Genomic DNA, 10,874 nt, shown 5'->3' on the forward strand with positions numbered 1-10,874 from the left:
CTCCTTGTGGGCAAGACCCGGACTTATACATGGGGATTAAGGGGCTCATGGGGGGAGTGACAGGCAGTAGATGCTGGCTCCCCTTCTTGGGGAGAGGACGGATGGCAGTGGAGAAGCAGGTCCAGCAGCTGCCCGTCCTTACACCACCCCCCCCTTCTTGACTTTGGAGTGTTTGCAAGTGGAGAGTGAGAACTTGTGTCTTCAGATGGCCCCCAGTCATGGGGAGGCCAAGCTCCCCCGTGTCACATCCCCTTTCTGGGAGAGGGGGTGATCCTGGGGGGAGGGGGGCAGAGGCGAAGGCTGAAGGCAGGGAAGGGGTGGGAGAGGGAGAGGAGGCCAGACCACGGGGTGGCAGCCGCAGCTGGACTGGCTCTCCGCTTGGCACCTGCGAGTTTAGCTCATTCCATCCCCCAACACCCCCACTTCACAGGTGAGACGTAAAGGCTGCTGGCCAGGGCACCAGCCCATCCAGGCCGGCCCAGCTGGCATGTGTAAAGGAGGGAGGAGGCAGGGAAGGTGAAGCCCTGGTGTCCCCTGGGAAAGCGTCTTATTTGTGTGGCCCTGGAGGCCCGGTGGGTGCTAAGAGCTGGTTGCTGGCTGACTGAGCGTCGGAAGGAGGGACCTTAGAAAGCTTCCATGGCAGTGGGGGGCGGGGGTTTACACTGAGCAGCGAGCCCAGCTGAGTGTAAGGCGTGGGCGCCCACAAACCCTGGACGCAGAGGGAAGGGGATGCCTGGGCCCTTTCCCCCTCCCCCCTGACCTGGTGGGATTCCCAGCGGCGGTTTCCCTGCTGTAGGCCAGAGGGACCCAGACCCTGGTGGCTGGGAAGCCACAGGTGGGCTTAGGACTCTGGCTGGGCTGCTGCCCTCACTGAGCGGGAGGCTCCCAGGTTTGGGCAGGACAGCCGGCCACAGGCGGACACTCTTGGAAGAGCTCAGCCCCCCTCCCCCATTTTTCTTTCAAAGCCCTTTGTTATGTCCAGATAAGGGCCACGCACACACACACACAGCACCTCACTTTTGGGGTACATACTGGTTACAAACCTTACTTTGTTAATCTTGCCTTCTGCCCAAAGTAGGTTTTTATAGGCCGAGTAAAAAGGCCTCGCCCACTGTGGTTTCTAATGGAAGAGCTGGCAGCCCTCACCCCGGGTGGGGTGCACAGGGGATCCTGGGTGGGGTGACACAGGGCGGGATGCAGGGGAAACTTCTCGCCCCCACCCCGCCTCCACTCGCACCACCAGGGCTGGAAGGAGCGTTCTGACCACGTCTCCTCCGGCAGGAGGCCCTGGCCAGCACTGGGAGATGAGAGTGAGGGGAGGGACAGGCTCTGCAAGTGGCAGGTTGTCTGAATTCCTCAGAAATTGTCCAGGGCACCCCATCACCCAGGGCACGTTCCCAGGTGAGGCCAGAGCCTCCCACAAGGCTGTTAGGGGGGGCCATTCCCAAGGGTGTAGACCTTCCCAGGTCACTGGGCAGGGATCCTTCCAGAAGCCAAAGCCAAGGGGACCACCGAGCCCAGAAGGACGGGAAAGGACAGTTACCAGGGCGCATCTGTCCGTTTTCGGAAAGCTGAATTCCTGGGTCTTTATGAAATTCTCCATTCAAGCCTGGGCGTGGGGGTGGGGTAAATTTTGTCCTTTGGGGTGTGGAGGCCGCGCTGCCACTGCCCATGGACAGGCGTTGGGGCCGAGGGCCTGCGGTCACCCCTGGGAGGGGCAGGGCGGGACAGGGGGAGACCCAAGCGCCTGCCCCAGACACTCGCCACCGTCCATCACTCACCACCGTCCTCAGGGGCTTTGGGACCGCGGACCCGCAGATTCTCTGTGGCTGCGACGACGCCAGGTTCCGGGCTCTGGTCCCCAAGAGGGACGCGCAGTGGGCAGGGAGCCTCTCTGGCCCGGAGCTCACCGCCGGGAAGGCGGACGCTCCAGCGGGACCCACAGCCACCCTGCACGGCCGTCCACCCGCAGCTGGGGGTGGGGGGGCGCGAGGGGCCGGAGTTGGGCGCATTTTCCATGGAAGGGAAGGGGCCGCAGGCGGGCGGCGGCCGTGGGGCGCAGCACTAGACCAACGGTGTGTTCCCCCAGGTGCCGGCCTCACCTGGAGGCGCAGAGGGAGCCTGGGGCCTGGTCACAGCCTGGCCGTGGGCTCCGGGAGTGTCTGGGGAAGGACCCTCTCTCCTCGGGGCTCCCTGCAGCACCCACAGCCTCTGGGAGGTGATGGGGGCGCGGAGGCCTGCGGTGGGGCTGATAGGAAACGGAGGGGCTGTTTCCTACTTTGGGCGGAAGGCAGGATTAATTAAGTAAGGTTTGTAACCAATATGTGACAGCAGACACCTCCCCGTTAGCGTCCAGTATATAGGGGCTCTCGCAGCGTCTGGCCAGCGCGTTTGGAGCTGCCCCCTCACCCAGGAGCCCCAGGTAACCTTCGTAACCTTCCCTCCGCAGCTGGGACTGGACAGAACGGGGCTCCGGGGACCCCTGGGGGTTACTGAGGTTGAAAAAGGTTTTTATTTTATTTCATTTTTAAACAGGAGAAGCTGCCTCCTGGGGCGCGGGCCAGTGGGCGCCTCCTCTTTGGGGAAGTGCAGTCGCGGGCGCGGGGAGTGGGGAGGGCCCAGGGCCATCCTCACGGGTCAAGTCGGTGTCCGAGTTTGGAGGCGAGGACGGCAGATTCGGTTGCTTTGTGGCATTTCACATAATAACAGGCAATCTCAGAGCCGGGAGCATGTGGGCGGCCCACGCCAGTGACGGGCCAGGCGAGCTGCGGGGCGGGAGGGCTGGGAACCTGGCCTTGGAGGGAACCCGCCCCGGCCTTTTGCGTTTTCATTGAGGCAGTGGGGGCTGCCGGGCGCCCGGAGTGACGGGTTTGGGGCTCGGGCAGGCCCTGCTGATTACTGATTTGCTCTATCCACCCCCCCCCCAGGTCTAGGAGACGCGTGGGGACAGCCGAGCCGCACGGGGCCCCTGGACAGTGTCGCCAAGGAGCTGGGGTCGCACTTGCTGCAGGTAGGGGGGTGCCTGGGGGAGGGGTCATGGCTTCCTGGACTGGGTGGTGCTGCCATGTGACCCCAACACCCGTGTAGCGGTTTCTTCCCTCCCCTAAGAGCAGGAGGGGACCCACAGGCGGCCACCAGCTTCAGAGGCAGAGGCAGCCCCCAGGCGAGAGGCGGTGCCCGGACCTCGGAGCCAGCGGTTCCTCACCTGCCAGCCCTGGCACCCGCACCCAGGCGGCCGGACCTTGTGGACCCAGCTCAACCAGAGCCACCCTGGCCCAGTCCCACACTGTCCATCAGGCCCGGGGACGCTATCTAGGCCTTAGGGCGCCCCTGGGCTTGATTAAATCCTTTTCAACCTTAACTCTCCCGCCCCCCAACATTGTTAGGGAGCCTTGCTCTGTGCCTGAGGCTGTGCCAGGCGCTGGAGCCAGCGGAGCAGGTCAGGGCGCTCTGAACCAGAGTTGTGTGTGTGGAAGGGTTGCGTAAAGGAGAGACCCATGGCTGATAGAAGATTAACAGCCGGGATTTACTGAGAGTTTGTTACGGGCCAGATTCTGTTCTAAATCTTACTGCATCTCTGGCCTCCCCACCACCTAGAATGCACTCTATTCTGAACTCCATTTTTTTTTTAAGAGGAGGCAGTTGGGGCACAGGGAGGTTAAGCCACACGCCCGAGGTCACACAGCAAGTGGGGGAGCGAGGTCAATCCAAATGGCCCGGTGCTTGAGCCGTGGGCTGAGGACGTGTGCAGCCTCCGGAGGCGCCTGGCTCACGGAGGGAAGGAGCCCTTGCTGGTTTGTGGCCAACCACTTAGCGCCCCCAGTTCAGTCCTCAGCTCTTAGCTGCCCCGACCTGGGGTTCCCCCCCGCCGGCTCGGGGCGCACGGCTGGCCAATTCCAGGGCCAATTCCGAGTCGGCGGCTGGGGCTGGGTTTCAGTCTTTCAAACGCCCTTTCCAGAGCCTCCTCAACGACCCATTCATTCCCCTCCGCCCGCCATCCGTCTCTGCCACCGAGAAGTGCCTGCGAGAGCCACTTTGCATTTCCTCCTGCTATTCTGTGTTTTCTTTAAAAGAGAGAGAAAAAGTTGGCGGCAGGACGCGGTGACTTGGGTCGGAGTCAGCCGCGAGCTCCGCGTTGGGAAAAAGCAGATCTTTTCAAAGCTCGTTGGCCCGAATGTCCGAGTGTGATGGATGTTTTGAAAATGCGTGCGCCGGGCAGCGCGGGTCCGGGGATGTTTGAAACCTGAAGCTCTGAGGACGCGGCGAGGGTGGAGGCCACGGGTAATGGTGCTCCTGGAGCCCGTCCCACCGACAGGCCCCTCCGGCCCGGCCCGGCCCCGGCCCCGCGGTATTTTCCATGTTCCATGCTCCTGCGAATTATAAGTGACACTAATATGGGGACAGCTAAGTGCCTGGGAGCCCCGGCGAGAGCCTGGCGGCAGAGTCAACAGACTCCGGCCCGGCCGCCGCCCGTTCCTTTAGTTAATTCCGCGGGGAGCGCGGATGCCGCCCCGGCTGCCTGCACACACGCAGGAGGCCGTGAAGCCGCACGCAGCTTCTCCATCAAGGATATTATTTTTAGCTACTGCTGGCAACCTGCAGAATTTGATTATGATAATTTTTCTTTTACTCATATGGCTCCCTGTCCGAGACGGTTTCGTTCACGTCTCTCTTTAAGGATTTCGAAGTCAGGCAAGAATGCAAAATGTGCCAAACGCGGACAGCTTTAGAAAGCGCCCTGTCGTTGATATTTGTGAAACGGCTGCGTTTAACTGGGGTGGGGGGGGGAATGTTGTAGCCGAGTTAGAAACGGGGAAGTCAGGCTTCTAATCAAGATGTTGCTTTCCACCTCGGCGGAGGGAAAGGGAATGAGAGTTTAGTTGGCAAAGAATTTTTGCAACAAAAACTCTGTTTGAGAGAGGAGAATGTCCGGGCATCTTCCAAGTTTCATTTCTGCTACATTCTTCTTAGGTCCCCCTCCAAAGGATGGGGGGTGGGGATTTAGGAAAAAAAGCCAAAGGTAATCTGGTTTCAATTACATGCTGTAAAAATAGAATTTGTGGCCAGAAATTAATTTGGAATATTTTTTATGGGGGCAGCATTGTGGGTTGTATGGATCTTTCACCAATTTTATTGCTTTTCTTTGGTCCTGGATCTAAAATATGAATGGGTAAATAAAATGCAGTTTCCTTTTTCAAAAACAACTTAGAGGTGTTTTTTTTTGTCCTTGCCACACATAAATATGTTCAGGACCTTTTTATTTGTCTTCATTACCTCTCATAATTTTACTTTATTTTTTTGAGGGCTCTCCAACGCTGGCAAAATCAGAATACCTCGTAGGTCGTTTTAATTTTTTCAGAAATTGATACTTCTTCCCCTTGAATTTTGCAAAGGTTATTTGAGATAATTAATTCTGTAGACATAGTCTGTTCAAATAACCCGGTATTTTCTTTTCTGGGGAGTGGTAGTGTTTGGAATTTATTATTCAAATGGTACTTAGCGGTAACTAGAAAATCGTGGCAAATAAAGCATATGTCCTCGCGGTATAAACACTGCCAATTATGACATAAAATGGTCTATATAGTGGTCGATTGTCCCCTAAGTACCATAGAACTCCGGATTTGTGCTAAGTGCTAAAATAACCCCAAACAATAAAGCTACTACATTTAAACTGGGTATGACAGGAATTCTCCCAGCGTTTTTTGCCTGATTTTTGCGATGTGCGTGTAGGACTGTTTTTACAGCGCTTTAAAGGCGTTTGAAAGCCTGGTGCGGGGACTGCGCTTGGAGTGGTGTAACTTACAGCCCTTCCAGGCTGGGCTGTTTTCTGCGTTTGACAAATACGCGTTGGCGATAACATTTTATACAACCCTCCTCCATCCCCAGAGGGGACAGTTAGGAGGTTTAACCCTAGCGTGGACCTGTCATCTCTGACCGGACACTTTTTCTCTTTCAGACCTTGGACGGCTTTGTTTTTGTGGTGGCGTCCGATGGCAAAATCATGTACATTTCGGAAACAGCCTCCGTCCATCTGGGCCTGTCCCAGGTAGGTGGTCCCTGCGTCCATGTGCAGCCTCAGTGCGAAGCGTGTGTTGGTGGAGGACCCAGCGTGACCATGTGTTCCAGCACCTGCTTTGGTGAACAAGCAGGACCCCAACTCGCCAAACCCTCTTCTCGGGCCATCCCGCGGACTTTCCTTCCCCGTGTTCCCTTCCTGTTTCCTGTGGGGTTAATGACCAGCCCGTCCTGGTGTCCTGGCGACAGCCAGCCTCATCCCGAGGTTCCGCTCGGTGGCCGGGACCCTGTGAGTCCCGTGGGCTCTCTGTCGCTAGCAGGGGCTCCACGGGGGCAGAGTCCTTGGCCCATGTTCGGTGGCCTGCACGCAGGATTGTCGTTGCTGTGAGAGCGAGTGGAGAGCTGGTGGAGGACGTGGATTTTATGCAGCATGTGCCGTGGGGAGAGAGCGGGGGGTGGGGGATTTATGAGTGTTCACATGGAATTCAGGGTAATTTTTCCTGAGTTTTTCCAGTTCAGCGGTCGTTTCAGTAAAGCATTTTATATGCTTGTGATAGAAACTCATAAAACGCAGTTTACTACTGTTTTGCACAGCAAGGTCCTGGTTGCCTTAGAACATTTAAATATTACTGATTTTTCTGGAACCATTTTTTAAAAAGGGGCTCATCCCCCAGAGGGAAGAACGGCACTCGCTTTCCTTATCCCGGTCCAGCGGGGGCTCGCGGGGGAATTTGGCTGCAGCCGGGGCAGTGGGGTGGCGGGTGGGTCCGGATGGGGGGACGCGAACGGATGGTTGCCACTCCGTTTCTGAGTTAGCAGGTGTGGAACAGGGTTCTAAAAGCCACATTTTTTCTTTTTTAACATACGGGGACTAAATGTTTCTTTAGGTTGGGAATTATCAGAGCGCGCTTTTCCATCACACTAGAATTAATCAGATGCAGGAAATGGGCTCCCAGGAGGCCCGTGAATGGTTTGTGTTGCACCAGCCCCTTGTGTAGTTGAGCCAAAATAAAACGTGCCAACTAATGGGGCTCCGGTTTTCTCATTGAGAAACGAAATCACCAGCTTGGAAGTCGCATCTGGTGTACCCCTTTTCTTTGGCTGCCTTTACATTTTTTTTAAAACCTGTCATTTGTTTACAGCCTTCTCTTCCAGCGTGTGCCTATCCTATCCCCTGCGCCTATGTGTTTTTTATGCAGAGTTCTTTAAAGTGGGTCTTCTCAGATCAGAATCCTTTGGTGTTTTCTTTTCTCTTCTTTATGAAACCAGGTCTCCCAGATAAGATTGACCAGGGCTTGGCTCTTACAGTGTGACTCCTGAGAGTAGTGAGCGTCCTTGTAGAATGAAAAATACTGTTGGAGACATGAAATTTACTATTTTTTTTCTATTTTGCAAAGTTTTTATTCTCTGAATTTCGACCTGGCACTATTTATAATTATTTAAGACCCTTTACTTGTGCCCAGCTGGTTTCTATTCCTGGCTTGACTTAATTGTTCCAGTCATGATTTATAAAACCTTTGATTAGTCTTATAATGTCACAGACAAGACAAAACATGTCACATACTTTAAAAATGACCAGCGAAACATATTTTAGATTAGGTGAAGTTACTGTTATGGAATAGTAAGGTTAAATCTGAGCTTCCTAGCAGCCAAAGCAAAAAGGGAAATGCATTCAGTTATGTGGTTTTTGTTGTCTGATAGGGCAGCTGTTTAACCTCTGGAGTGATAACTTAAGAAAAATAATTCCTCTCTTTCAGGATTGTGGTACGAAACAAATCCAAGTGCCCATTTTATGTGATGTACAAACTATAGAGAGCTACACAAAGCCAGGCCTTGTCACCATTTCATTAGTTTTGCACTTCAAATAGCACAGAGGTTGCCGCAGATGGCATCCACCCTTTGGTGGGCATACACAGGGCTCTTAGTCACAGGAATGTCCTGCCCATCGCGAGGCACTGTGCACAGACCGGCACATTCCAGCTCATTCAGTGGCTGCTCTCTCTCGAACCCCACACCCCTCCCTCAGTCATTTTTCTCTTTAGTTAACATGACCCAAATATCGGACAAATGACAAATATGCCTCTGCCCATTTTTACCTCCACAGGGGACAGCTGAGCAGAATCACAATTGAAATTACATTTACTTCTGGTCGTAATACAGACATACGATTTTGTGCTGTGATTTTGAAGGGGGCGGGAACATGTTATACACTACCATTTCCCGAGAGAGACTCAGAGGTGCCTTTGGCCTAGATGTTTCCGGAAGTGCCAATCACAGAAAAGGATGTATCAAACTGTGCAGGACAACTGATTTTTTTTTCTTTTTTTTTCCTGATGGCTTGGCAAGACCGCCTCGGTATGGGTCTTCAGTTACAAAAACACTCGGGCGCAGAAGTGAGCCCCTCGTCGGGGGATGTTCTGTGAGCCGTTAAATAAGAACAGCAAACACTGCCCCTCGAGCCCGCCTCCTGCCCACAATTAGCTGGGCAGCAGGCAATCCAGGCAGAATCACAGTGTGTATTTTTTTCTGTCTTCTTCACTTAAATAGTAAAATAAAGTATCGGAGAGGATGTCAAATACCCAACTTCTCGTTAAAATAATTTTTTTTTTTTGCTTTTGGATTATTTTGTTAAGAAAAAGTCAGGCAAATGTATCAGCCACAGAAACTTGATTAACATAGGCTTAATGAATTTTTTCAAATCACCAGAGAGAAAAATGTTAAGAAAATATTACCCAGTAGTCTAAGAGTGACCTTCACATAGGTTTCCTGATGAATAGCGATCAGAACAGCTATCATTTCCAGCTTATGTTTACATAGTGCCCTTCTGTGTTCCGGAACTTGCCACAACTCTCCGTGACCTGGTTTCATTACGTGTGCCATCTTTCCCGTTTCAGGGTGAAACGCCATGCTAGCCGCGTCTGGGGAACAGAAGCCCCTTCCTTGGGTTGCCTTACTGTGTGGTGATTCATAGCAAAGTGGTAGTTTTTTTCCACCCGAACTACCTAAGTAACTATCAGAGTTATCGGTTTGAGGGTGTGAAAATGATTGTGTTACAAGCCCTTCTCAATTCAAAGCCTTTCATTAAACTTTTTAAAAAGTTTGGACTAAGAAATCGACTTTATATGGAGAGTTCTTAAGTGTGTGTTTACTTTTAAATGAGTGAACACAGCGATCCTTACTGTCAAATTTTCATTAAAAAAAAAAAAGAAAAATGACAGAGACAACCGCAAAATGCAAGGTCTCGCCTCGGCCCGCAGCCCAGGTGCTGGGAGACAGAGTCAGCTGCTGGCCGGGCCTTCTGTTTGGTGGGGACACGTCTCGCACATAACGATTCCCAGAGGCCGACGAATCGCCTTGGCAGAGGCCGCGTTCGGAGGGCACTTGGTATTCACGCAAGTTTACTAAGTGGTTTAATTCCATGGTTTTTGGTTACTGTCATTCACTTATATTTGAAGGAAGAAAGCTCCGTGTACCTGCTGTGTGCTGCCTCCAGCAGTTGTGAGCGTCCATGTGGTGTGACTTTCCTCACGGTCGCACACCCTGTACGGCATGTGGAAGCTCATAGCATTTCAGATGCGTGTCGCCGCCCGAGACCCCGGAGGGCACCGCGGGTCTGCGATCGCAGCGGAAGCGCGGCCGTAAAAACAGCCGGTGCTGTCCGGGGCCGCAGGCCTCGTCCTGTCACTTCTGAGATGAAGAGAAAGGGCAGCGTTTTATGTTTGTTGACATAACTTGAACCCTGAAACTCAAACCACCTTATTTTAAAATGCTTCATTTACCGTAGTCAGCAAAACACCAACAAACCGGGACCGTGCGTGTCTGGAGAGCGGGGTGCCGCCCCCCCGGACCCAGGATGTCCCCGTTCGTTCGGGCAGTTTATCCCGGGCTGCTTTCCTGGCAGGAGGAAAAGCGATCCAGCAGAGTATTCAGGAAGCCCTCGGTAGGAAAGCAGTCCCTTTTGCAGTTCCGGGGGCCGCCGTGCTGGAGCGGCACTCGGGGGGTCTGTGTTAACGCTGATGGGTGAGACCTGGGTTTATGGCGAAGGCCGTGATTTCTTTTTCGAGGCGGTCGCATTGCTGCCAGCCTCCGAGGCGCGGAGATATGTAAACACAGGAAACGCAGACGGCTGTGATTCCGAGCCAGGTCAGCGTTGCTTTGTCATCGCAGACGTGTTCCCTGAAAGCGTTTCCGTGTCAGAGCCTGCTTTCCTTCCCCGACGGCCCCCGGGTTTCAGAGTTGACCCGAATGTTCGGAAAACCAAGTGTCTGGTCCGCGGGCCTTGGCTCTGCTCCTGCTCCAGGCGCCGAGGGCGAGGACGGAGGATGGGGGCACAGAGGCTGCTCTGGGCCGAAGCCGCTAGTGACAGCCCCACAGGCCCGGGGGCAGGGCCTGTGCGAGCACACGAAGCTGTTTCTCTAGCCAGACAGGTTCCTTTTTTCTAAGTAAGACCTTGGAGCAAACCAGAATGATCCCCCGACAAAAAAGAAAAAACAAAGGTAGGGGAGAAATGATAGGCCAACACAGAAATAGTCTGTTTGGGCCCTAGCCAGTGTGCTCAGTGGATAGAGCGTCAGCCTGCCGACTGAGGGGTTCTGGATCGGGGTTTGGGGTCTGATTCCAGTCGAGGGCATGTACCTCGGTTGCAGGCTCCTCCCCAGCCGGGCCCTGGTCCGTCGAGCAGGAGGCAAACAATCGATGTGCTTCTCTCACATCCCTGGTCGGTCGCAGGAGGCAAACAATCGATGTGCTTCTCTCACATCCGATATTTCTCTCTGTCTTTCCCTCTCTCTTCCACTCTCTCTAAAAATCAATGGGAAAATATCCTCGGGTGAGGATTAAGAAAGAAATTCTATTTTGTG

At 53.8% G+C, this 10,874-nt stretch overlaps 1 protein-coding gene across 1 annotated transcript in view; it reads left to right on the forward strand.

Annotated features, from left to right (window-relative positions):
• Positions 1–2,923: 2,923 nt before the first annotated feature.
• SIM2 (single-minded family bHLH transcription factor 2) overlaps positions 2,924–10,874 on the forward strand; it is a gene marked incomplete at its 5' end in the record, with an annotated part of 42,147 nt that continues 34,196 nt past the window's right edge. Inside the window, 2 exons of the mRNA XM_006774150.2 lie at positions 2,924–3,010; positions 5,957–6,046. Coding sequence (XP_006774213.1) covers positions 2,924–3,010; positions 5,957–6,046 — 177 coding nt within the window. The remainder of the gene's footprint in view (positions 3,011–5,956; positions 6,047–10,874) is intronic.

Source organism: Myotis davidii, unplaced genomic scaffold (assembly GCF_000327345.1).
Source record: "Myotis davidii unplaced genomic scaffold, ASM32734v1 scaffold227, whole genome shotgun sequence".
In the NCBI taxonomy this organism is placed as follows: Eukaryota; Metazoa; Chordata; class Mammalia; order Chiroptera; family Vespertilionidae; genus Myotis; species Myotis davidii.